This window comes from Camelus ferus, chromosome 3 (assembly GCF_009834535.1).
Source record: "Camelus ferus isolate YT-003-E chromosome 3, BCGSAC_Cfer_1.0, whole genome shotgun sequence".
Lineage (NCBI taxonomy): Eukaryota > Metazoa > Chordata > Mammalia > Artiodactyla > Camelidae > Camelus > Camelus ferus.
The window spans coordinates 103801890-103829810 of NC_045698.1; the positions used below are offsets into that span (position 1 = coordinate 103801890).

Below are 27921 nucleotides of genomic sequence, written 5' to 3' on the forward strand. Positions count from 1 at the left end.
TCTAGGCTATGTGTACAAGGCTCCTCTTCCTCTGCCAGTCTCTCTCTTGCCCAGCCTCATTGGCTGCTGTAGCTGGGTTCACACTCTGGCCAGCCAAACACCAGGGACAGAAACAGAGGGTTGAACATTCTGACACAGTTTGAGAAAGGTCACTGCGGAGAGCCAAGCCGTGTCCTGGGTGGGCCCATGCACGGGGCGATCGAGGGGAAGGTCATATTGACTCACCCGCATCTGCAGACGGGCTAGCAACCAAATGCCTACCTGTCCTTTCTGAGCCAGAGTCGCCTCCAGATCTTCAATTTTGGCTTTGTATCTTAGCACCTCTGCCTGGAGCTGCTCTTGAGCCTAGTGAGACCAGAATTCCAGAACTCGGTAAGTAGAACTGAGAAGAAGTCAGTATTTCTCTTCCCCTCATGTTCCCTGCTTAGAACTCAGCAAGTGAGAAAAAAAGAATCTCCTATGCTCAAAGGGTCTTTTAAAACTATGTTTATAATCTAAATTCTCGCTTAACATTTTCAGTGGCTCCCTTTAGCATCAGGTTAAGACTTCAAACCCTTTAGCCAGGTTTTCAAAATCTCCCCTTATCCTTCCAATCTTTTCCCACCGCTCATCAACATGGAGTCCACCTCTACCCACTGGTGACCTCCTTGTTTCTAAAATTCGCCTTGTACCTCTCCGCTTCCCTCTTTATTTGGACGTGTTCCCCTTGTGGAAAACCTTATCCCATTTTCTCTTTCCAAAATCTCCCCATTCTTTCACAGCCAACTCTGTGCCCTATATTTAAATCTAAATCCAAATCTGTGTATGTACATAGGAAGAATTTTACGTGTGTGTGTGCATGTGTATGTGTGTGTGCATGTGTATGTATGTGTGTGTGTGCGTATCAGCATGTTTGGGACACTAATCTTACACGGAACAACCTTACTTCATTTAGTCTAGTAATGTTTCCAGATTCTTTTGTATTCTCTCTAGATTCAATCCTATTTTCCATGAAACACTTTGTTTTCTGCCCATACCCACATTTTTCTCGTGTCTTATGACCTGGATAGGTCCTCTGGTACAAAGTCGAACAAAATCAGGAAATGGCTGGTGTCCTTTTCTTATTATTCATTATGAGCAGAATACATCTTTGGACTGCTAAATACTATATTTACCTTTACCAGGTTAAAATAACTCCAAGCTTAGCTTTTCTAAGAATTATGTAACTTTGAATGGGTGTTGAGTACAACGTACTTTTTCTCTATTGAAATGATTGTATCGTTTGTTTTCATTGATATCCTTTCATCTGTATTACCCATTTTTGCACTTCTACTTTCTTCAACTTTACTGCTCTCTTTCTCACATCTTGATGTGTCTTAGACTATTTTGCTTAGCATGGTAAGTTTTCTTACTCTAAAGGCCATAAATAATGCTAAACCTGTATTTTGATGGGAGAGTGAGACAAGAGAAAGAGAACTGGTTTCTACATCGTCACCTCTCCAAAAAACAATATGCTACTGTTTTCATTGACCAGCCCCACGTTGGTAAGAATAAGTAGTTAACACTGACAGTGAAAACCACAACTATTCCAGTATTAGGGCACAGACACGAAAGCACACACGTACATCCTTCCTAATGATTGCTTGCCTGTCTATAGGGGTTTTTTTTTTAACATGTTTACTCACTTATGCATGTGTACGTGCATGAACGTATATATTTAAAAATACATAACTATAGTATCTATGTTTTCCTACTAAGCCACTAACAGTAGTTCCTATAATACTTCTCAATGAACTGTAGACCCTCTAAATCGGAAGCAGGGTAAAATCGCTGAGTGGTCACGCTCTCTCTTGCTCTTTTGTAAACTAATGTATGAGGCAGTTACAGCAAGGCAGTTGTGACTGGACTCAGTTCTGGGTTCATCCCCTAGCTTTAACCTAACTAAGCTACATATTCTGGTTTTAAACTACCTAAGATATGTTTAACTCCTACTAAGCTATTATTTCCTCTCCTATTAAAAAAAGAGTTAATAATAGCATCTAACTCACAGGATTATCTTAGGATTGCATGAGATAATGTGTATACAGTACTCAGCACGATGCTTGGAATACATCAAGTACTCAATAAATGTTAAGTGTCAGTACTGTATGTGTTTCTTTTTCTTGTTTGAAGTAGACGAATGAGAGGCAATTGTGACATAACAGAAAGAACATCTGATCCAGCAAGATGTGAGCTGGAATCCCACTTTCCCATTTATTAGCTGTGTGATTGTGGGTAATTCAATTAACCTCTCTGAGCCTCAAATTCCTTTTTTTATAAAATACCCACCTTAGGGGGCTGTCCCCAGGGTTAAATGAGATACTGTCAGTGACAGTTCTCAGTAAGCTGTCAATGTAATGCTCTTATTAACTAAGAAAAGGAACTGGCTACCCATTGCTTTTGAAAGATAAAAGTTTTTTTTTTTTCTCCCAAGCAAGAAACTAAAAAAAAATGGATTATCAAAATTCAATACTGTCTAGCTTTGAAATTGTTAAGTTTTCGAACAGCACAAATAAGAACTATATACTCCACTATCTTTAAAGGAACAAAAGCATTGATCTAAGCTGGTTCTAATGTCTCCAGATCCAAGGTTTGTTGACATAAAAGATAAAACAGTTCAAAAGCTGCAGTGGTGAGATGGGTACCAGGCAAGCTATCCTACTGACACTTTCATGTCCATGGTACTTTTGTGCTGCGACTGTTGCAAGCCAATTCAGGGCCCTCTCCCAGATGTACACTAACCTTGGCTTCTCTTTCAGCGTCGAGGATGCCTCCACTCTGCTCCTGCAGGAGGGCATACGCTCTTTGGAGAGCCTGGTATTCTTTTGTTAATTGTCGGAACCGTAGCTCAGATTCTTCCGCTGCTAAACTCTTGAGGTTAAACAAAAAAGCCAAAGAATTATTATGTTATGCTTACGTCCTGTGTTCAATGTGAAATGTTAACTTGTGTCCATGTTTTGAAGAGAAGTAAAGGTTTGTTTGTTATTGGATTTTGTGCGATTTTATTCTTAATTTTCAAGTATGTGTATGGGCACAAATACTGTAACACTTTCAAGATGGACACTGCAGGAGTACTTAGGTATTTATTAATAAAAGAAGCATTTGCTTATTTATATATTTCTGATTATTACCTATTTGGGCTTGGATTATAGAAAATTTTGGACCCAAAGGAGAAAAACTTACACCTAGATTTTGGATCCAAATTTGAGGAGATGATTATCAGTTTTATTCTCAGTTCTTTTCAATACATACATAGCCAAGCAACTTCTTCCCCAGATAAATTATAAAAATGGTTTTGCAGCTTTGAGTCTCCAACTTCAGAGCATTATAAAATCACCATGAAGTTTTGTGAAAAATGAAGATTTGTGGGTTCCACCCTCAAGATCCTGAGTCAGGAGTTGTGAGTCCGAAAACTCTCATTGTAATTGAAGCCCCTAGATAATTCTGATGAAGGTGGTCTACAGAACATACTTTGCTGAACACTGTCTTAGACTGTATTTAAAAGCTTGTTCTTTGGTTTACACCTTCTCTGGATGAAGAATGTGGGAGAGTAACTTTTATTTTGAAAGAAGTCTTGAGGTTACAGAGCTGAACTTCAGAGAAGTTTCTAAAAGGGCTGCACGACTTAGGTGAAGCTACTGTCCAAGACATAACGAAGTCAAGCATGGCCTCGAAATCGGTCACTATTATGAGATGACATGCTGTTCGTGAAGGAGATAAAAAGTGAAGTGCTCTTCCTCCTCCTTCAAGGGGAGAGTTGATGACAGTATCACAGAAGATTAGAGAAGTGAAAAGGCTTACTTCATCCAGGTCATCATCAGGAGTGGCTGGCGTTCGGTCTGTTCTAAACGAGGCCATAGATGACGTCTCTGAATCCATAGAGTCCTCATCATAGCCGATAAATGGGTCCAAAACAGGCCTCTAATGGAGGGAAAGTACACGGTTACTAACAAAGCTAAAAGTGCGGAAAGTCAACTTCTTATTAAAATTCTGTCGCCTGGCATGCATGCAAATATAGAAGACATGGGTCCTTCAATGCTTCTTTGATGAAATAAAAATATTAGGCGTGGACACAGTAATTCCAATAAATGCTTGCCCATGTTATTTCACTTCTGATGTTTCTGAGGAAGAGTCATTAATGTTTGGCTCTCTTCATAGAAACACTGGATCCTCTTTTACGTTACATTTTATGCCATGATGAGTTTATGCGATTTACTCTGGCCGATATTCAGAATACAATCAAGGAATTCTGAAAGTCCGGGCATTCGTGTAAAGGGGATTATCAAATTCTATCATCTAATTCCACATTCAAATCAAATGATGCAATCGTTAAAAACAAAAATCAAACAAAGAGACAAATTAAAATAAAACTTTATGAATTCTAAGAGGCTACACAGATATTGGTGGATAGTATCACTATCAATAATATTGCCCGAGTGAATAATAAAAATATATTAATCAATTATAGGATGGGTATCAGAGGCTAATATTCAAGGGAGACGTCAAATTGTATGTATCTCTTGCATGTCCTTGGAGTGTGACTCTCCGACTTGTCAGATAACCCTCTCTACGTGAAACCTAGTGGCTTCTTCACTCAGAAAGCAAACCCTTTCAGGTTAAAATCCACAACACAATCATTTCTGGACTTCTGAGAACTGTCAAGGGAAGACATTTCTTCTGGCAAATAAACCCCATGGTTTTCTGCAGTTCAGGAACATCTGATTTATCACATATTCACAGGAAGGTTCCTTGGCAAGCCTCACTTTTCCCGCTGTGTCTGTGTGTGGCAGAAGCCTGATAACCTAGTTCTCTCATTACCTTAATTGGCTTCGAACTTCTTCTATGCTTTCTCCTACGAATGAGCTTTTCCCGATCCTGGAAAACAGATGAAAGACTTTTCAGATCATGGCTTGGTGCCTATTTTCCTACAGGTTTTTTTTTCTTCCAAAGACAGAGCTGTATTTCCCCTAGAGCATTACATATTTCTGTTTAAAATATGATTATGTTTTGTAAATTGTGGCATCTTTTGGGTTTGATCCTTGAGTACTGTCCCTGATAATCTGTGTGGATCTGAAAGCCTCACAACCAGAAAGTATAATGCGTTCCTAACTGGCATCTTCTATTTTATACTTGAAGGTCAAGTATAAAATCGTCATGTTCTCCCAAAGCGCAACTCTTCAATTTTCTCAGATTCCAAATTATTTTAAGTGTTGAAAAATATCATTTCACAATAAAGAAAAACTTTATTGTTTCCATTAAATCACCCGAAAAGCATAGAAAGCTACCTTCTGACTATTCTTGGATCCTTGTTCTCACCTGTAGCCTCTGAAGTTAGAACAGAGTACCTACTTGGTTGGAATCATCTAGCGTTTTCCTTTTCGGTGGGGGTGGTTCTCATTAGAATGTTCTGGGAAACTCAAAGAATATCTAGAAATAATGATAGATTTCTTGATTTATTATTTTCGTGAAAGGAGATAGTTTGGTAATTCGATGCTCATTTGTATAGTACTCCATATATTTAGTGTACAAATTCAAAAGTGGATGGAATAAATGATATTTATGCCTCCCTGGAAGTCTGATAGACATGTGTGAACGTCTCAAAATTCCTAAGAAACTAGCTTAAACTCCTGATACTCAAAGCCATTCAAATTCCTAGACTAGTGAATCTGAGATTTATGAGTTACTAAGGATGTGGAAGTGAAGTGAGGGGCAGAGAGCTTCAAAGGCCATGTTTAAGAAGTAATCTGGGTTAAGCCAGTGGTGTTAACCTTTTTGATTTTCACCTTTAATAAATAAAAATAATTTGATCATGCAACCTTAAGATAGTCAAAAGTTTTACAGTATACTTAGATGACCCTCCTAATATAGTATATGCATTGTAACATATACTCAACATAGAAAATTTTAAAAGGGTGAGCCATAATTAACCATAAACAGAATTTATAATCTTTTCTTCCCTCAATGGCAGTAAATCATCCCGCTCACCCTACTCTGAAGACTATTGCCTGCCACTCCCCCATCACTAGTTCAACTCTGTAGGTCTTGGCTTGGTTCTAAATGGAGTGCAACCACAGGTATCATTCATGGAATAAAGACAGAGAGGCAAAAAAGAAAACCCAAAGGCATCTACAGGTGTTAGTCCAACGTTGTCGTTAACACAGATCTCAGCCAGATGCAAATGAGAGTAACAACTCCTTTACCTGCTTCAGCAGGTACTAAAGTCGTGGTCAGGAGATCTGGACTGGAATTTCAGCTGTCATTTTACACATATGTATTAAACTGCCACTATGTAGCTAGAGACTGGATTAGGTGTTGGGAAACAAGAGGTCAACAGTCTTGTAGGAGGCAAAATATTTAATCTCTGAGCCTCAGAATCTTGATATTGGAAGGCAGTTACAAGATACACCCACACAACCTACCTACTCACATTACAGTGCATTTGAAAGTTCTTTTAATGTGCTTTGCAGCTATTATTTGTTTATCAAATTAGTCAGCAAAAAATTATAATTGAAAAGGTATAAAGCAGTTAAATAATATCCAGTATTTTTGGAATAAAGTCTCTTGAATCTACTTATATATTCAACATAGGAACTTGGGCCTTTGGGGCTAATCCAAAATTATTAAGTGCTGCTAGCGTATGTTGATTTCTTGGCTACTTGTCCTCGGGAACAGCTTAGGGTTTATAGATAAACCAAGACCTACCCTTGTGAGCTCATCAATAATGTTCTGTTGTTCAATGACCTGAAGTTTTAGAAACTCTGTCTCTTGTTCTTCATTAGCTTGATCGAGGTCATTCAGTGATTTTAATTTCTTCAAGGGTGGATGGGATGTAATTTTTTCTCTCTGGGTTGGGGAAAAAAAAAGTGTAGGTAGAGAGTTTAAAAATCCTAAACTTTGGTGGTTAACGTAAAGTATCTGTAGAAACTTCATGAGGCTCCAGCTAAATTTGAAAACTGCTCAGTTTCAATACACACACACACACACCAACTAACACCCTCAGGTGCCTTTTGTCTGCTGTAACAGGTGGCAGTCGCTGGGAAGGTGTGCAGATCTCTACTACTGGATTGGCAGTCTGTTAAGGAGGACATGAGCCTAACACCTGTTCATACATTATGCAAATGATGGCATCTATTTCCAACTATTGTGCAAGATCTTAGGAGATGAGGGGTATCTACTGTATGGTTCTAGAAAAAGCATGTTAGTGAAATTCTTGCAAGGAGGTATCTATGGTTGGGGAACCAGGTTGAAACTCTGCTTCTCTATTTCGGAGCTTTTGGAGAGTGTGCAGATTCCTGCAAGCACTCCCATTGTTCTGCAAAATTTAGAAAGTCCATAAAATTCAGAGTCAGCAACCTTCTTTGGCTTTCTTCCTTAAAGGCGCCTTGCTTACATAAGGGAAAATTGAAACTTTCACCAATAGCATTGTATTTTAAAAATAAACTGAGAAAGACCAGTAAGTCAGGTGAGTGCAGTAATATAAACAAGGAGGCTGCAGTTCTGCAGAATCTATGATACACACCATTTCTGAATTTTCCTTGGTAACAGCTTTTAGTTTCTCTTCCATGCGCTGCAAAGACACCATCAGTTCATCGTTTCTCTTGGCGAGGCACTTGTTCCTTTCCAGAAGAGGTTTACATTGTTTTTCGGTTTCCCGCACGCGTTTTAACTGGGAAGACATCAGACAATGTGACCCTTGGGTTAGAGGCTGAAAATGACTTCATGACACCAACAGCCACCATACAGAAGGGAAAGCAGGATATTTTAAATACAACTGTCCAAAAATGATTTAAAAAATTCCTAATATAAGTCAGAAAATAAGAGCAGCACAAAAGAAAATGGGCAAAAGACAAAGGGCGAATCCCACAGGACACCCAAAAGGCCAACAGATACTTGAAAAGTTACTCCACCTCGTTAGTAAGAAGGAAAATAAAAATTAAAATCCTGCAATAAGAATATACCTCACACCCACCAAATGACTAAAATGATCATTTATCTTTGCATGCTGGCAGAGACGAGGAGAAACTGCAACTCTCACACATTGTTGGAGGGAATGGAATGGTAACAACTGTAAACAGCTGTCTGGGGTCAGTGCTGAAGCTGACGGCTATGTGCATACTCTGCGAGCCAGTAATTCTGCTCCTTGGGATAGTGCCCCCCAGACATCAATGCATCTCCTCACTGGGACATGTAGCAGCACCATTAACAGTTGAAACTGTTATGAAACAACGTAAATGTCTGTCAATGATAGAAGACTGAATGTATATATTTATCATATGTGATTGTATATACATATGGTATCAGATACTGTGTATATTTATAATACTAAATGTATAATTATATATAATTGAATACGACAGTGTGAAAATGAATGAATTCTATGTGCAACACAATGGAGGACTCTCACCAATGTAAAGCTGAGCAAAAAAGTCAGACACAAAAGAGTAATTATCATAGGATTCCATTCACAGTGCATTTAAAAAATGGCAGTAGACACCTATAGTGATGGAGTTCAGTAGAGTGGTTGGTTACCTTTAGAGAGACGGTGGCTGAGGGAGGTCACAAGATGGGGAGTTCTGAGATCCTAGTAATCTTCCACTTACTCACCTGGGTGGTGCTTATATGGGTGTATCACAGTGGGCATATTTATTGAGCTGCACTTTTATTACTTGTGTGCTTTTATTATACTTCTGCAACATCATATATACTTCTAGAACAAACTGCTTCATAAAATAATCAAATAAAAAAGTCTCCTTAGAACTCACCAATTCATTTCGTTCATCTCCAAGTAATGTATTCCTGTCTTCTAATTTTCTTATCGTGGCGTTCAACTCAGCTATTCTCTTTTGATTTCTTCGCAAATCCTACACATGAAAATGAAAATGGCCATTTCTTCACCAATACTTTTCACAAAGTTCTAGAATACCGCTCATAAAAATAACCGGCTTAGTTCCTTTCATCTGGCTTATGAAGAGAGGGTAAAATGTTCTCTTCAGGGAAGAGTAAATATTTACCCTATTCCAACCCCCAAGATTCCCTGCTTGAGTTTTCAGATCAAGCCTGATTGAAACTGCAAGTGAATTCTATGTGGCAGATCCTCCCTGGAGCCCTGACTCCTGGTGATGGGAGTGGTAAATAATGGGATCAGCTCATCAGATCTGCGAACTGTGAGACCAAGGTCACGCTGTGATTGCACGAGGTTCAAGGAGCAACCCTTGTGTCGTGGCTGCACACTGCTTCCCCAGCTTATACGGATGACCCACTAGGACACTTAGCCAAAGAGGGGACAGAGTAGGAGGTACGGATGGGCTTTGCAAATTCCTGCACACTCCTGGAGAAAAAGGTCAGAAACAGAAAGCTGGCACATTATCTCCACATATAAAAGGCAGCAGACTATAGCACAGACGTCACTTGTAGGTTCTGCCCAGAGCAACTGGCTTCCTCACTGACATTAAGTGCCGTGGAATCACTTTACACGCAGCAGCCATGAATTAATTCTACGCTCTAGAGTCCACAGGACCATTAGACACGTGCAATTCCATTATCATCTTACATCTGATAGTGCTGTACTGTTGACAAAGCAGTTTCATGCACATTAAACCCCTAGATTCACAATATCCCAGAGGAGTCAGCAGGACAGGTAAGAGTCAGGGAGGCTGTAACTCGTTCAAGGTCTTGCGGCTACTATCAATAGATCAATAACTAGTATGTATTGAATGCTAACTGTATGCAAGACACTGCATTCAACATTTTACATCACCGTCTCTTCTAAACCTTAGACCAGCCCATGGATTACCCCTGTTGTCTCTCTTTTACAGATAAGGAGACTCTGAGCTAATGATCTGCCTAAGGTCACACAGTCAATGGCATATCCAGGATTTTAAACTAACGGGTCTGATTCTATAGCCCATTGTCTTGACAATTTTGTTCCATTGCAGGGAAGTGTCAGTGAAAGAACTAAAACTTACGTCTGCTAATTCCCAGTCCAGGACTCTTTCTGCCACCTACTGGGATATAAATATCCTTCCTGAATTCCAGTTCATAAATTTTTCATTACTTGGATCTAAGTACTATTTTGGAACCTACCTCTGTTCCTAAATAATACATTTTCATCTTTCAGCAGCTACATACTTTGAAAGGTATAAGATCTGAAAGTAAACTATACATAAGCTGATATCTATCGCTGAACTTCTGAAAATAATTTCTCATATAAAATGATGACAATCCAGGGAAATAAGTATCAAATTCAATGAGACTTGAAGCTTTCATTTAATGATTATAAAAATTAAGTCTTTCATGCAGTTACTATATTTTGACCCCTGTAGATGGTAATTGATTTTACCAGTTTCCAACCCAATTGTTCACACAAGGAAAGACTACCAGTCTTGGCAAGAGGCTAAGTATTTTCATCTAATTTGATTCTTATAATAGGCTGAAGTTTGGTATCAAACTTCAGTTCGGTATCACTCGGCTAGAAAAATTCTATGAAGGTCTTTCAAAGGTCTGTAATTCTCTTGTGATCCCCTCATGCAATGCAGACCACTCTGCTGTCCGTGAGTTTAGAAAGCCCTGTTCCCAAGATACTCGCTGGTTTTCTAGTAGGAGGTGGAATTGATTTCTCTGTAGTAAACAGGAAAAGAGCTTAAGTGAAAAGTAAAACTTGGGAACTAAATAAAAGATGACTCCTGAGTTCTTAACTTTAGCATGGAGAGACTTACCGGACTGCTGCAGTGTTCGGAGCCGTCTCCTGCTCTTCCTGGAATTTCCCGTTTGGGGCTGCTCATGTTACACTCGGCCTCCTTGACCAGAAAGAGCTGCTCATCCAAGGCTTCCTTCTGCAGCTGGAGTTTCTGCACGTAGCCTGTCTGGGTCTCCAGCTCCTTTTCCAGAGAAAAGATGATCCTGTCCTTGGCTTTGATTTCATCCATCTGAATTAAATGACACCCAGGACATTTTATTCAACAAGGCTGCAAAGAAATGCATTTTTACAATGGTACGAGCTTAACTTCTTTCTGCTGATTGATACAGGAAAAAAAAGTCATGAATATGACAAGGAGACTGAATTCATGAATAAGACAAGGCAAGGCTGTGTAATGAAGGCCATTCTACACTTAACGAGGTGTCAAGGAGAGTGATTATTTTCTCCCTAGTATATCCTATGTAGATGCTGTGATTCAATATATTGTTTGAAATGGTCTGGGTTGGTAGATATGGAAAGGAAAAAGTTCACTTTAAAATGGGTCATTCGTGTTAACAAAGACAGATACTAAATATTCTACTGCAATGTTTCCCAGGACAATTTGTGATGTTACCTCCGGTTTGGGGGAATGACCTTTGAGTTCACTTTAAATAGCAATAACAACTACGAACAGGTCATTAGTAACTGAAGAAGCTGCAGACTTCCCAGCAGCCTCCTCATTTCCTCAGGCCAGCATGTGTGCATGTAGGTGGAGAGTCTGGAGCGAGGTACTTCCATGGTTCATGCCACAGGGCTCTTTCCACTCCTACTCACTTTTCAGAGCAGCCAGTTCTTAACCACTGTTTAACTATTAATGTCAGAAAATTATGGTTGGGACAAGAACAGGAATGGAAAATACCTGGTAATATTAGTCACTATTTCCCCACCTCTATCTGTGGGATGTATTTATTGATTCCAGTACTCAGTTTCGTTAAGCCTGGGCACAGCCTTAGAAATATTTCGCAACTAAAGGCCAAAAACATTTGATACCAATTAATCAGAGTTCCACTGGACTGAAAACTTTTTGCCACCCCCAGATGAGGGTGAATGATGTGAATGCCTATTAAAAATCCTGGAAGAAAGCATCGCCACTGGGTGAAATCTTTCTTCTCATCTCATTATATCCTGTGAGAATATTCAAAACGGAAATAGGCGCATTTAAAACAAACAATATTATGCTATTCTCCTCTTTATAAAAAAAATCTCCTTATATATAATAAATCACTTTGTATAAATCTTTCTTTGCTGTATTCCTAAGATACACACACACACACAAATATATATATATATAAAAATAAATATATCTAAATGTATTTTTATTTATATATATTTATATACATATATTTGGGACAGAAATTGTGTTATACAGTTACATTTTCCCACATGTAACTATCTGTGAGCTACAGCCTCCAAGTCACATGATTAAATTTTAGATCATTTGTGGGAGGGCATGGTCCTGTGACATCATCTGATCACTCGGTAAGTAAAATCAAACACTGTCCTGTTAATTTGGGAGTAAAAGCACTGTCTTTATTTCTATATCCTTGTAGAAGATTTGAGTTCGGTGTTATTTTTACCTAAGTAGCACATTCTTCTGTTAGATCTGCCTATCCACGGTGTTATTTACAGTTTACCAGAGCTCCAGGTCTGCGTTCTCCTAATTGGTTCTGATGTGCCCTACACAACAACTTGCTGGGAAATCAGCCCATTTTTGCCACAGAATCATCTGCATCATCACCATCCTCATAACTGAAATTTATTGATCTTTTACTTCATTCAAAGTAAAATACATTCTCTGTATTCAGAGCTTTACAAACCTTATCTCGTTTTATAACAATCCTATTATGTAGGTTCTGCTTGCACCATTTTACAGATGATGACTGAGGACCCAAAGGGTTACACACTTGGTCATGGTCATATGGCTAATAAATGATGAAGCCTGATTTAAAATACCGTCTTCTGACTCTAGAGCCCATTCTATAAGGCACGATGCTATAATGACACCAAGATTACGCTACCAGCATTTCCCAAAGTGGGTTTCTGTAGAACATCCAGTAACAAGTGTCAAGGAGTCTCCACTGCATAGTGGCTCTCAGCACGGACTCTAAGATTTCAGGATACTGAAAATCTTCCAAAGTTCTGGTTCTTGGATGGGGAGGGGGTGCATATCAGAATTCCCTGGGAAAGTTTTCTAGACAGAATGGCTCCCATTTCTCTCCCTTCCAGTTCCAAAAATGGAATTGGGTGTTGGGGTAAGAACAGGATAAGAAGGTAAAAATGAAGACAAGCACATCTGTATTATTAAAAAAAATTCTCATGTTAGTCTGTTGGCTCCCAATTTTTTAACCACTCTCCACATAGCTTAGATTTTACATTTTATTAGGAGGGATTTCATGTCACTTTCTGCAATGCGCTGGTGAAAGGAAGTCATAGAAGAAATTACAGGTCAACAAGTGGATATACTTGTAGACTTCACACTGAAAACCATTGACAAACGAAAATATTTAAAGTAAAGCTTCCTTTTCATTTACCTACCTGCTGACTTCAGAGTTCACAGTCTTGATTCTTTCTTCATCAGTCATTGTTGTTTGAAACACCAAAGGCAGGGCAGAGACAAATATTTCTGCACTGCGCTTGGTCTTCATTGTCAATCAGTGCAAAAGTATGAATTGCAGACAGATAATTTGAAAGTGTGGCAAAGGCAACATTTTACAGTCACACTGTATTGCAGTGCAAAGAAAATTACATGTTTAATTTTCTAAAATGTTCTATGGTAACCACTTTTTACATAAAACTGAAATCCTAGAGCTATCATCCAAGGCACAGAACTGGAGTTCTTAGAATATAAATGCTTAGAATCAACAGATACACAAGAAGGAAAGTGTAGGAGTCTCTACTGCATACTGGTTATAAGCATGGACTTTGAAGGAAGTATTTTTAGAGAAGCATAAAGTACACTCTAACAGATAATAGTTAATTTGATAAGATATAACCAAGATATAAATAATGCTGAAGACTCTAAGTATAGGTACATATCAACATTTCTTCTAAGATGAGGTCAACCTGCAATATTATAGCCTTCATACAATCATTGTATTTGTTTTACTGTTAAGCATAGTGAGACACTGATGTGGCTTTTGGTCATACATGTTAAAAAGAAAGACTCAATTCTGTAGGGGCTGAAGTAAGTCTTGGAAATTGGTAACAGCAAATAAGCTACTTAGACATGGTCTCCAATTTAAGAATTATAAAGGTCCCTGTTTTGAATGGCCCCTGTTTATTCTGGAAAAGATCCATTTTCATTTCTAAAATGACTAGGGGTTTTATAGCTCTTTTTCTTGCTTTCAGACATGGTTCCTGGAGAAAAAGTGAGGCAAATTACTCAGGGTGTTCGCAGGGGCTGCCATTTTCAGACATCTGAAAGCCATAGAAACCTTCCCCGCCCTTGCAAAAGACCCCAAAACATTGGATAAATGGAAAGCCTACAAAACATGCTGATTTTGGAAGAGTTCATAATTCAGAATACTTTTATAGACACTCAAGAAAACGGGAGTCATTGCATAGACACTCTCCCTACGTGTAGGACTGGAAGAACCCAGGTTTTCCGAGAGGGCTGACTCTGAAATCCTTTACAAGGCCAATTTTACAAGGCCTGGGTGCACCTCTTTATCTATTGACCTATCTTGTATTTTGGATAGAGCACTAGACAGAAGGAAGGCACTGTTTATAATCCACTCATAAAAAATACCTGAAAAACCAACCCCACGGCGCCCTGAAGCCTGCAAAGAGAATGGTTGTGCCCCGGCTGACTGCCCTGGGTTACTAACCAGCCTCCGAATATCCCGCTCCGACTCCCACTTGATCTTGGAGATGGCTTCCTGGTGGGACTGGTGCTCACTCCTGAGGTCCCCAGCCTTGATTTTATCTGCTTGGATCATATTGCTCAGCGCCTCATCCACCTGCTTCTTGGCCGTTTTCAGGTCCGCAATTTCCTGTAAGAGCTTCAGGCGCTCGGCATCAAACAGTTTCCGGGCCTCCTCCCGGGCCTCGATGGTGAGCGCTGTCCTTACTTTGTCGCTGCTGCCGTCCCGGAGTGCACACAGCGCCGACTTGAGCCTCTGGATCTCCCCGTCCCGCACCTTCACTGTCCTGGCCATTTCCTGCTCGTGCTGCTTGATGAGGTTCTCCCTCACGGCCTGCAGCTCCTTCATCTTCTCCTCGTGGAGCTTGGCTTTGAGCTCAGTCACCAGGACCGTGTGCTTGCGCTGCTCCAGCTCACGGATCCTCTTGGCTTCTTGAGTCTTCTCTCTTTCGAGCTTGGAAACCTGAAGGCAGAGAGGTGAACGGATGAAAGGTCAGCTGCATCAAAAAGGTGGGCTCCTAGGTCGGATGGGCAGCTCAGACCCTGCAATCTTTTAATGCCTCATCTCTCTTCAAAATTTCAGGCGCCTGTGGGCTCGGGGGGAAGGGAACCGCAGGTCTTTTAATGCTAGGAGTACAGCGTGTGAAAGGAGGAAATACCCGCAGATGCTTTCATGGCTGTTCAGACAAATATTTGACATTCTGGGACCTTACTATCTGATGTGTGGTCCGCAGACAAGCGGCACAGACCTCACCCAGAGGCTTGTCAGAAACGCAGGGGCTCCATCCCTGACCTATGCATGAGAGCGTGCGTCTTAACAACCCCCAGGGGACAAGGACCCACATTAAACTCAGGAAGCAGTGCTAGAATGGTTTTCACCTTTGTGAGGAGGTGTTCAGAGCAGACCACCTGGAGGGCTTCCTCGATTACCCGTCCCTAGGTAGGTCCAGACTGATAAATGTGGGTGTCCCAGGGTAGTAGTCTTAGTTCAGTATTATGATCAGACTAATAAACTGGCACCTAAAGTGATACTATAAAATATTTTCCCTTTCCCCCTCTTTCTTTCTTTTTGGAAGAGAAGATAACTACTGCTGAGGGGGAGGTGAGGAATGAAGACAGTTGTTTTGTCCTCAGCCTTGCTTTTCTTACTAAGGCAGCTTGGCTCCATCCCCAACTTACTACATATACACACAGCAACCAAAAACCCTGCAGTGCAGGCCTCCCCGTGTTAAAGGTCTGCTACATGGGTATCTGTCTGCATCCTTCTCTTCCTCCACACTTAATCCCTCTCTCTCCTCCCCTAAGCCAACACTCCAAGTAATTTAATAAAGTATTCCTTCTAATCTTTTTACCTGTCAGGTATTCTGGTTAAAAATTCTCCTTTGGTTTGTAATCTTTCCAAAGATAATCTAGTTTTCTTTATAGATGAGGCATGACACTATCTTAATTTGGCTGTGAGTCCGACTCTGATTCTATAGATCAGGATGGGGTCCTGGCATTTGGAGCTTGAAAAAGCCTCACTAGACACTTGTTTTACTGTCCTCCTTCCCCTCCTCATCTCTGCTGCCTGTCATTGTTTCTCTGTCCCCTTTGTGCACACACGTGCACACACACGCACACCAACATAGTCACCTGGAAAAACAGAAGAATTGGGCAACCCCAGGAATAATGACTAGTTGAATGATGATGAGTCTCTGCCACTTGTAAAATCAGAAGGTTTCCTAAAGTAATCAAGAGCCTTTCCAGCTGAAAAATGTTAAGATTTAAACTTATTGAAACCACTGTAATTCTAACATACATGCAGTATCTGAGATTTTACTTACCTTGACAGTTCACCTACCGTTAGCTAGAACAGGATTTTCCAAGTCCACATGGCATTTTTTGAGTATTATACTGTTAAGGCACAGCAATTATTCCCATGTTGGTTATTGTAAAAGAACTCGGGGCACAAGGAGACTTGGCAAAATAAGCAGTCTGGCCAAGGTCCCCTCCCGGATGCCTAATGGCTCATATGCACTAGAGCTGTGCTGTCCCATACGGTGGCCACTAGCCACACAGAGCACTTGCAATAATGAAAGTCTGAATTGAGCCTTGCCCTAAGCATACAATACACACCTGATTCCAAAGATTTAGTGTGAGGTCAATATCAATATCTCATTAATAATTCCTGTATTGATTATATGCTGAAACTATAAATATTTGGGGTAAATTAGGTTCAATAAAGTATATTATTGGAATGAATTACTTCTTTTGACTTTTTTACTATTGTGGTTACTTTTTAAGGTGGAAATTTTAAAATCACATGTGTGGCTTGCATCTGTGGCTCGTGTTATCTTTCTTTTGGGCAGTGTTGCTCAAGTTCTTGGAGGCTCACTGAATGAACTGAGCTTTAATGGACATTCTCTTAGTAAAGTTGGGTTAGGATCTGATTTCTATGCCTGCCCCCAAATTACCCTGGGCTCCTTTCTGCTGTGGAATGAAACCCCAACACTTCAGCTGCGTCTTTCAGCTCTCAGAAGACTTGGTTGGATTTCCAGCTCCCATTTCAACTCCTCACTCCACCTCTCCAGCTGCAAGGGGGGTTCTCCTGTTTTCTGCACATGCCCTGCATCTCTGTAGCTGTTTGCCTAGTTTCCCCTTCCTGATCTGCCCTTCCCTCTGCTTCTTTTGGGATCCTCTCAGTCCTCATGACCCAGCTGGATGTCACCCTCTCCAGGCCTGACACCCCGATCACCCAGGACCAAGCTCATTTCTCCTGCCTTTGTCTTCTCCCTGTATTTTGCTCATATGTCCTGAGTAGTCCCTTCCACATATTTTCTTTATGCTGTGTTTTCTTATACACTTGTCTGTCCTCATCACCCCCTCTCCTACCCCATCTCATATTGAAAAGTCCTAGAAGACTTTATCTTTATCTCATCTTTATCTACCCAATGGTTGCCAGCACAATACGTGGTAAGGAGACAAGGAGCATGTGTGCAATTAAAGAATGAAAGCCAGTATGCGTCCCTGGCTAGCCTGAAACAGGACGCAAGAATAATATAGCCTGTCATACGGTGTGGAGAACATAGGCTTGTACTGTTACCCAGAGCAGCCCTCATCCATCCCTTCCTTGTAAGAAAACAACAGAACAAAAACATCCCTAACATATAATGTCTGCCTGCCCTCTGCTTGATGTTTTTCTCAGTGCTTCAGTAAGGACAACCTAAATCTTACTTTCCATTTTTCCCTCAAGAACTAAAGTAGCTTCCAGGCCATGAGTGGGCCAACAATAGCCCATGGGCCAAATCTCTCCTGCCCCCTGTCTTTGTGAACAAAGTTTTATTGGAACACAGCCATGCACATCCATTTCCTTGTTGCCTAGGGCTGTTTCCATGCTGTAATGAAGTTGAGTAGTTTCACAGAGACCGCCTGGTCCACAAAGCGTAAAATATTTACTATGTTGCCCTTCATAGAAAATGTGTGCTGATTCCTTTGGGTAATGCACTTTTTGAAAAGAGTGACCTTATTTTTCACTGAGTTAGAAACTCAGATAATTTATCTTCCATCTAGGACCTTCGGGAAGTTAAGTTTAGCTCAAGTGATACGAAACTGGTCATCTTCAATTTCAGCAGGATGTATTTACGTTCCTTCGGCATTTGGAACAGTATCAGGACCACAAGAGCTGATGAGTAACAAGTTCTAAGGGAAATTTTAGCAGCTCTTCCTAAAACAATGAAAAGCTGTAGTAAAAATAGATAAAGGGTCATGAATTCTGGGTTTGTATTTTGATTTCACAATCAGCTGTCTCTAAGAAAGTTGCTTTATCCTGAGGATCTTTGATTACACTTAAAAAATATCTGCAAAGAATTATTTTTAGGATTAAATTAGATAATAAATGGGTAAGTACCTTGAGCTGTAAAGTACTATGAAATGTAAGGTAATATTATTACTGGATATAAGAGGAGATACTGATGATCTAAAATTATTCACATCAGATTCTCTGCAGGTGCATTAGACTATACCACTTTGTGATTCTGTAATTTCCCTCAAATTACAAACATTAATCTTTTGTGTGTAGACTGGAGAGGAGATAAATGAAAAAGAAAAACCAGTGAAAACACAGGTGTATGGAAAATATATTCCAGCCTGAAGACAAAACAAATAGAAACAAACCCTGGCCTTTTTATCCCTCACTTAAAGGAATCCATAGAACTCACAGAAAATTCAAAGATACTGGATTACATTTGGCATCTTTTTCATGGCCTACTTATTTGGTTGTCATGGAAACTGTCAATTTTGGCAGGATTTCTAGGTATGATTTTTTTTTTAAGCTTGGGAGAAGGGATCCCACTATGAAGGAGTTACAATGGATGTGACCGACATTAGGGAGGGAAAAAGAGCCAATAAAATTTTTGTAGTAAAATCATTTCTGAAAATTATTTGCAGCTTAGATCGCACCACTAAGGAAATAGATTTTAATATCCTAATGTAAATCATGAGAATGAGTACACAAGAAAATGACGAACTATTCCTCAGTAACAGTGAAAATATGTGAAGATGATAGTATTTTGAATTGGAAAAATATTATTTAGTTGAAGAGAGAATCAACTTTGATTAGTGGAAATGTTTTATGGAGAAGAATTCCAGCTCAATCACAATAGTAAGCATTTATCGAAGGCTTAATTTATTATGTATGATTCTGGCCCTTTTTTTTAAAGGCTTTACACCTATCAGTATATTTAACCTCCTTAGGCAGCTGTATGATGTAGGTAGTATTTGTTGCACCTGAATTTCTGATGAGAAAAGTGGGGACTAGGCTGTACGTAAGCACAGCATAAAGAAGGCTGAGCCCAGTGTGGGTCAGGAGCCAGGTCAGGTCGGACCCCAGATCTCCTTGTTTGCTGTGAAACCTTGGGCAAGCTGCTACCCCTGCCTCAGCCTCAGTTTCTTCATGTGCAAACTAAGATTGGTGATATCCTTCTCACATGATTGTTGTGAGGATTGACTTCCACGATGCAACAAAAGCACTTTGGAAAGGCTGGAACACGTAGGAGATTAGTCATTAACACATGGTAGATACTAAGTATTAATTCTGATGGATATTATGCATATTATCATATCATGCATTGCTATGCAAATACCACCAACAACATAAATCTGAACACTCACATTCTCGTGGTAAGACGAATGCTACTATTATTCCATTATCAGCATAACGGCCATAACAACTATTTTCCTAACAGGAAGAGATGTTCAAAGATAAAATGGGGTTTCGTCAAGATGTCCTGAGTTCCCTGGTGGCATCTGATCTTAACTTGGAAGACATAGGGATGATGCATATGCAGAAGGACTGGCGTGAGGGGTGGGACAGGGCCAGGGGGTGAGCACTGAACTGGGCTTGGAATGATACACACCCTTATCCCTTCTACCAAGGTTTTATGGAAAAAATGATCATCAGGAAAATTTGTCCTGCTGGGGAAAGCTTACCCTCTGACAGAAGGAAGAAAATGCACGACTAGCCCCCATGGCCTCATATTATATTTTATATTTTCCTCTTCTGCCCTCATTGTAGTCTGGCCTTTGAAAAGTGCCAGCGTAAACTCAGGTAAGATGAAGAAAGTGATGTTTGAGCTTTAACATGATCTTAGAAATCTAGGATTAAACGTTGGGCAGCCTGTCAAAGGTAAGGAGGGTTGAGAGGTTATCAGGACAAGACAGGCTAGCAGAAGGCTCAGGTTGGATTATCTGCATCGGATGTTGCTGGAGAGCTGAACTCCCAGTAGGCTGGCAGGGGTTTTCAGGGGCGCCAAGTAACTCTCAAACAGGAGATGTGAAGTCGGAAAGGCTGTCACCAAAGAAGGTCACGCAGAAGGGAGATTTTCTACAACCTGCGGAAGTACGAAAGCTTCTCTCATTTCATTTCTTGCTTTTAAGCACTGAGGTTTCCTGAAAACAAAATTTGCAGAAAGCAAGAAATACTGGATGCCCAATGAAGACACTGAACCAGGATGCCCTAGAGCACTCACCTGAGGATAGAGAAGGTTGGCTGATTTTCTGAGAGTGCCCTGGAGGCAACAGAGTGCAGTGAGGTAAGATAGCATGACCCTGACCGCCCCCTTAGAGAAGATAGGAATTCCCATTTTGGCTCTTCCACTGGCTGTGTCATCAGGAGCCAATGAGTTACGTGGTTAGAACTCACTTCTCAGTGAAATCAGAATAGTCATCACACCCTGCCTTTGTCCCAGGCTCACTGTGAAGACTGCAAAAGCACTTTGCACTCTGAAGGGCTGTTTCAAGGGTGGCAACTCCGGTCTGGTCTCACCACCATCCCTGGTGCGCTGAGACACCCTGCACAGCGGATCACGGTGTCCAGGTGAGACGGGAAGGAAGGGAGCAGGGCATAGCCACTCAAGGAATGACAGCAGTTAACACCAGAATGGCGGAAGATTCAACCCCCAGTAGACCTTGAGGCTCAAGATGGTGGGAGATTTGACTTCTAGTAGACCTTGAGCTTCATTATACACCCATTATAACATATTAGCATGGTGAGTAACATGCCCACAGGTGCCATGACAGTTCCAAGGCTAACTGTAAAAGGTCAAAGAGAGGGTAATGGCCAACTTGCTGGGAATCTCAGCCCCTTCCCCAGGGTAGTTAAAATGGTCTTCCCACTTCTTAGCATATGAAGCTACCAAGCCCATAAAAACTGGCAACACTGACCCTCACTGCCCTTTTTGCTCTCTCCTCCACTCTGTCTATGGAGTGTGTATCTACTTTTACTTGAGTACCCAACTTCCACACCTCGTGGCCTTTCTCTTGCCTTCTGAAACAGCTTACACTCTATGCAGTATGTATCTCTCAAAATAAATCTACCTTTACTCAACTGTGGCTTGCTCTTGAATTCTTTCCCGCGTGAAGCTAAGGACCCACACTTGGCGGGGCATGTCCCAGGGGCTCAGCTGAGACCTGGGACATGGCCCTCCTCACGCCCCACATCCATTTTTCCTGCATCATAGGGAGCAGAGAAATAGGAAAATACCATGGCTCAATGGTTCAGAGTGCTGGTCCAAGGAAAACAGACCTGGGTGGAAATACTTTCTCCACTGGAGCCTGAGGTTTCCCACCTAAATAAATACTATAACGTACTTACGCCATGGGGTTGTTTAAAAAAGAATCATGAAAAGTCATTCAACAAATAGGACTGAGTGTCTCCGACATGCCCAGCAGCATTGCAAACACTGGGGATCCCTTCCTTAGAGGATCCCTTAAACAGACATGGTCTCTTACACATAGAAGTGTACATTTCATTGGGGTGGGGGGAGCAGGCAACACACAAGCAAATAACAAATAAGATAGGGTGATGTGGTGGAGTACACGGGACTAGGGGAAGGTCTGACACCTGAGGGGTCCCTAAGGGCTAGAGCAGACAGCTTCCTTTCCTGACTAATCCCTACCATTTGGGAAGGACCTTAGCTATTTTATCTAGTCCACAATCTGCTTGTTTTATGGATGTGAAAACATAGGCCCAGAAATGCAGGGTCGTCTGGCATAAAGACCTCACTCTGTGCTCTTTCCTCTCCACTACAGCCCCTGCATCGTCACATCCTCTTGGCCCTGATGCCTGGAGTCTGGTCTAAGTGACCTACTTATGTGTATGTTTATCTCTCTCAGCAAGACTTTGAGATAATTTCTACTCACTAGAACTTGACTGTGTCTCACACTTTTGTTTCATTTCCCTGCAGTGGAAATGCAGGCATCTATGGGAGAAGGACACGGGTATGTTCCCACCCCCCTCCCACTTTGTTTCTCCATTTGAAATTTGCAAAAATAGTGGAAGAAAAATGCTGACATCCTCTCGTCCTCTGCCTAAGGGTTTCAGTACTTTCCAGACCTTCACATTTTTTAAGAGCATCGGCTTTGAAAGGCATGGAAACAAGTGTCCATTGATGGATAAATGGATAAAGAAAATGTGACATCACACACACATGCATGCATGCACACAAACACACACAGAATGAAATATTATTCAGCCATAAAAAGGAAGGAAATTCTGTCATTTGCAACATTATGCCAAATGAAATAAGTCAGAGAAAAACAAATACTGTACAATCACACTTGTATGTGGAATCTTAAAAAAAATAAATAAATAAAAATAGAGCTCACAAATACAGAGAATGGATTGGTGGTTGCCAGAGGCAGGATGTAGGAGATGGGGAGATGGATGAAGGTGGTCTAAAGGTACAAACTTCTAGTTATAAGATAAATAAGTTCTGAGGATATATGCACAGCATGGTGACTACAGTTAGCAATCCTGTTAACAGTATCTAAAGGTTGCAAAGAGAGCAGATCTTAAAAGTTTTCATCACAAGTAAAAAAATCGCTGTAACTCTGTGAGGTGATGGATACTGATTCAACTTATTGTGGTAATCATTTCAAAGTATAAACATACATCATCAAATCATGGTGTTGCAGACCTAAAATGAATACAATGTTATATGTCAGTTATATCTCAATAAAACTAGGAAAAAACATACTCCAAAAAAAAAAAAAAAAAAGAGCTAAAAAGGGAGTTGAAGAACCAGTTCTGTCACCACCTTCTGTGACTCTGGGTGACTGCTTTACCTCTCCCAGCCTCAGTTTCCTCGTCTGTAAAATGTACAAAGCAACAATGTTCCCCTGAGAGAATGGTAGCGAGGATGAAAGGAGATAACAGAATTATAACACTTAACGTGTCTGCCACAAACTAACTGCCCAAAAAATAACACACGCATACTTAGGATGTAGACACTACTATGATCCCATTTAACAGACGAGTAAAGGAAGACACAGAAGGATTTCATAACCTGTTCAGGGGCACTCAGGTGCGAGGTGAATGCTGGGATGCTGTCAGGAGGAAACGCACTTCTTACAGAGTGTGACAGACAGTAAACATTCAATAAAGTACAGCATTTATGACTCTGCTCTGCCTGCAATGCGTTTTGCAAATGTCAATGGGATGATTCGTCTTTCTGGAAAAATGAGTAATGCGCCATCACTCCAAAGGTTTCACTCTTTAACGAGTCCACTCCCCAGTGGCTAAATTGTCATTTTATCATCATAGCCTTGGAGCCAAACCGACAGTGGGAATTCACATGCCAGCATTGTTCATATTCTCTCTCTTAAAGCCTGGGCCTTTGGAAACACGATTGTATTTATTTTAATAAAACTGCTCTATGACTTGTTTGCTTGCTAAATTCCCTTTGCTCTTTGGGGAAGTGCAGCTGACAGGCGGTGAGGCTTTGCTGTAGCCCCTGTGCTGGGACTGTAATTAACTGCCAGGGAGAGAGGAGGCTGGGGAGGGTGGCAGCAGAGGGGAGGGTGGCAGCAGAGGGGAGGGTGAGGGCAGTGCTTTTATTCAAGTCTGGCTTCTAGTTTCTTGTCAGAGGAAGAGGAGATTACGCCTGCCCTGCTGGCTTAGACCCTGGATAAACAGGCAGCTCTGTCCACGTTTGAGAGCTACCCCTTTTAAAAGGCTTGAATGTGTGGAAATTGGCAGTGTGGGATCTGCAGGGCCTGTTTCTTTAAAATCTCATGAGTTGGCTCTCTGTAAATCAGCAGCAGGGCATGGTTCCCAGTCTCCAGACAGACAGGCTTCTCCCTAGGAATGTAGTTTGTCATTCTGTTGTTACTACAATTAAAGGAGTCTGCTTCCCTTGAAATGTTACGTTGCCCCAAGGAAAGTTAAAACCAGTGAAATGTTCAGAGACTGTCAACCTGGCAGGAATCACAGAATGAAGTGTTTGTCAACACGCAGGTGGAGAAACCCCTCCCTGAAGGCTGCCTGGACTGTTTGCTGGGATTGCAGTGCTGGTCCTCCACCTGCCTACTTTATCAGAATCCTTGGCTTGTAGGCCCAGGGATCTCAGTTTTTAATAAGTTCCCTCAGGTTATTCTAGTACACAGTGATGCTTGAGAGACACAGACATGGAAAAACAGGTTCAGTCATCTGAATTACAGATTGGGAAACGGAGACACTGAAATTCGTCCCCGAGGAGAGAGAAAGACCATATTCTGGTCTTCTGACTCCCACACAGCAGTTTTCAGTTTTGGTTTTTGTTTTTGTTTTATAACATCACATTCCTTTCAGCTTCATGGAAAATAAAAAATTTCCTTCACAAACTTTACATTGGGGTCTGGCTATCTGAGGCCAAGGCTTAGCTGAGACCCGAGGCCAGGAGTTTTGGCCAATCCAAGCTTTATTATTGCTGAAACCAGGAGACATAGATTTGGGAGAAAATAACTGATCACAATTTAATAGTAAGGTCAAGGAAGGAGAGGTTGATTGAAAAGAGTAAGGAGATCTGCTGGTTTGTGATGTGCAGCTTGATGGCAAGAACATTTCTTTACTGCACAGATTTACCTCCTTAAGGCTACTTTATGCTGACTTGGTTGAGTCTGGATTGCAGGGAGCAAAAATGTCTTATGCCTGTCGGGTATTACCAAATGCTTTCCTCAGACTATCATGTACAAAATAAGCTACGAGGATACATTGTACAACACAGGGAATATAGCCAATATTTTATAATAACTGTAAAAGGAGCATAACCTTTAAAACTGTGAGTCACTATACTGCACACTTGCAACTTCTATAATATTGTACATCAACTATATTTCAATAAAAACAAAACAAAACAAAACAAAACAAAATGTTTTCCTATCCACGAACCCCTGTTTGATATCCACACCACACGGGTCAAGTATTAGCACTTATTCATTTAACGCATGAGATCCAGAGAAGTAAAGAGACTTTCCCTAGTCTAGTTAGCAACAGACTCAAGCGTACAGCATATTAGAAGGCAGTATTCCCACAAATGATTTTTGTTAGCATTCCCCATTGTAGCAGGCAGCTCTCTGAGCATTCAACATGAACCTTTTATTCCTCCTTACTCCTTTCTGCACTTGTCTCATTGAAACCTCATCACAGCTCTACAGGATAGTAGTATGTTACTGTCGAAGAAACTGAGATGTAAGCAAGGAATCACCTTTTAGTCATTCCCCTGCTCAGTCAACAAATACATGTTGAGCTTTCCAGTTCTGGACACTTATTTAGGCTCTAGGGATACAGAGGGGAGGTGAGACTCTGCTGTCATGGAGGGGACACTTGGGAGAGAGAAGCATGAAATAAGTAAATAAACATAAAAACTGCTACGAAATGAACTGCGAAGAGGCCAGAGGGAGTGTGGGCCTGGGAAGGGCTCTGTTTCAGAGTCTGTGGTCAGATGGGAGGGACTCGGGCTGACACCTGAAGAGGGTGAGGAAGGGGAGGAAGGGAAGAACAAGGGCAGAGGCCCCAGTGTGACCAATGTGTCTCTCCTGGTGCAGTGAAGAGGCTGGCGCAGAGTGATGGGGGGTGGGGTGGGAACCTGTGACTGAGAGGCAGCAAGCCTTTGGAGGTTCTGAGCAGTGGAGGGACTCATTTTAGAAAGGTTGCTTTAAATGCTCCGGGGGGAATAACTATAGAGGACACGGTTAGAACCTGCCCAACGGGATCTCCCTATGTAAGTGTCCCGAGGTGGGGCGGGGCGGGGTCTTAATTCTCCTCTCTGGCTTCCTGGGGAGGCGGAGTCCAGCCGCCCGAGCCAAGCAGGTTTGTCCCATTCTCTGCGAATCCGTGCTCAGCCCCCTCCTTTCCCTACCAGAGCATCTCCGCACGTGTAGGGGTCGTCGTCCTCTCTGGCAGCCGGCGGACAGGGGCCCACGGGGGCGGCCAGAGCCTCCCAGGCCGCGGCCTCGGGGAGCCCCACTCACCTTGGACTTCTCCTGATGCAGCTCTATCTGGATGTCCGTGAGCTTGGTCCTGAGGTCTTCGTTGGCAGCTTGAAGGGCGACAATGAGCGCCTCGGGCTTCTCGCCCTTGTTCCGCCCTTTCTTGGACATGGTTCCTTTCGGAATGGGGTCTGTTGGTGTTTAATGCCTTTCAGACAGGTGCGCCCATGTTACTGCTGCTTCTCCGGAGTGCAGCTACTGCGTGCTGCCCCGCGGGGAGGTCTCCTCAGCCGCTGCCCTGGAAGCCCTGGGGAGAGGCAGAGACGGCAGTTACTCTGTGACCCAGGCCTGGACCAAGTGCCCAGCGGTCCCTCAGCCTGCGCTGCCCGCCAGCGCCTCCTCCTGGGGGCTCCTGTTGGCGTAGCTCCCGTCCGCTTGGCACGTGGACGACAGCCGGCTCTCCAAAGGGCTGGTCAGGTCATGTCAACGTCCCACTTAAAATCCTTCAAAGACCCACAGGCACACGTGCGAGTACACCTTTCACATCTCGGACCTGCCCATTCTCCCGGCCTTACCTCCTCCACTTCGCTCGCTTATATCCTGCCCATGGGGAATGCCTTGTAATTCTCTGATTCTTCCTCTCTTCCCATGAGGACTTTCTTACTGGCTTCACTGTTCTCCATTCTCTGCCCAGCCTCCTCACATGGTCCCCCGTGTACCCTCATCCTCGCACACTGCCACACACACAGTTTAGTCCCACTAACTTGTGTGGATCCTTCAGGTCTCTGCTGGCATATAGGTTCCTCCTGGAAGCCACCCCTCCCCCGGGGTTATTACCTGCCCTTGTTATTTAAGTGCAGTCACCTCCATGAATCTGTAAGCTTTGTGAGGGCAGGAGTGTGTGGTTCATAGTTATAATTTGCTTCTCAGAATCCATGATAAGACCTGGGACATCCGGGTACCTTAATTAGTATTTGTGAAATGAAATCACCTATGTGATGACCTATGGTTGCCCCATAGAGAGCCCCAACTTTAAGAAAATTCAATATATAAAGACCTAGAATTATACAATGGATAAACTGTGAGAAGTGGGAGTTAATCATACTGGGTTAATTGGGTCACAAACTTATTCATTTAGTCAATAGTGTTAGAGTTCCTTCTGTAAGTCATGCGAAGTATAGTATGTTGAAATTGAAAATGTTCCAAGGCAAAATCAACAAACCTTTATCTACCTACCTACTTACCTACCTATCTTCATCATAATCACCATCATCTATCTGATAACTGCCTTTAAAAACATAAACACTAGTCTTTTCAAAAATATAGACAAGAATTTCTCCTTCCCATGGGGTGAGTAAGGAAGTCTCCCTGAAGACGGTGTGAGTAGGATGGTAACAGATGGAGAAAAGGTGAAGCAACTTGGCTAAAGAAATGGCTGGTGCTAAGATACAGCAAAGAGAAAGTGTAGTAACTACTTTAAGGGGAAATAGGGGCCTGATTTATTACAACTCAGGATCTGGTTGATGGGCACTAATGCTGGAAAGGATGCCTGGAAATGATAGATTCTAGGAGACGTGGTATT

At 41.8% G+C, this 27921-nt stretch overlaps 1 protein-coding gene across 5 annotated transcripts in view; it reads right to left on the reverse strand.

Annotated features, from left to right (window-relative positions):
* JAKMIP2 (janus kinase and microtubule interacting protein 2) overlaps positions 1–27921 on the reverse strand; it is a 158151-nt gene that overhangs the window by 40870 nt on the left and 89360 nt on the right. For 4 of the 5 annotated variants that reach the window (XM_032477050.1, XM_006191585.3, XM_006191584.3 and 1 more), the window contains exons 2-11: positions 26382–26646; positions 14581–15078; positions 10734–10943; positions 8781–8879; positions 7538–7684; positions 6721–6861; positions 4837–4893; positions 3820–3939; positions 2761–2889; positions 262–345 (exon numbers count right to left, since the gene is read on the reverse strand). In XM_032477050.1, the coding sequence (XP_032332941.1) occupies positions 262–345; positions 2761–2889; positions 3820–3939; positions 4837–4893; positions 6721–6861; positions 7538–7684; positions 8781–8879; positions 10734–10943; positions 14581–15078; positions 26382–26510 (1614 nt within the window). In that variant the 5' untranslated portion in view covers positions 26511–26646. Of the gene's footprint in view, positions 1–261; positions 346–2760; positions 2890–3819; positions 3940–4836; positions 4894–6720; positions 6862–7537; positions 7685–8780; positions 8880–10733; positions 10944–14580; positions 15079–26381; positions 27322–27921 lie in introns of those variants that run through there. The other variant, XM_032477049.1, reaches the window with a different exon arrangement.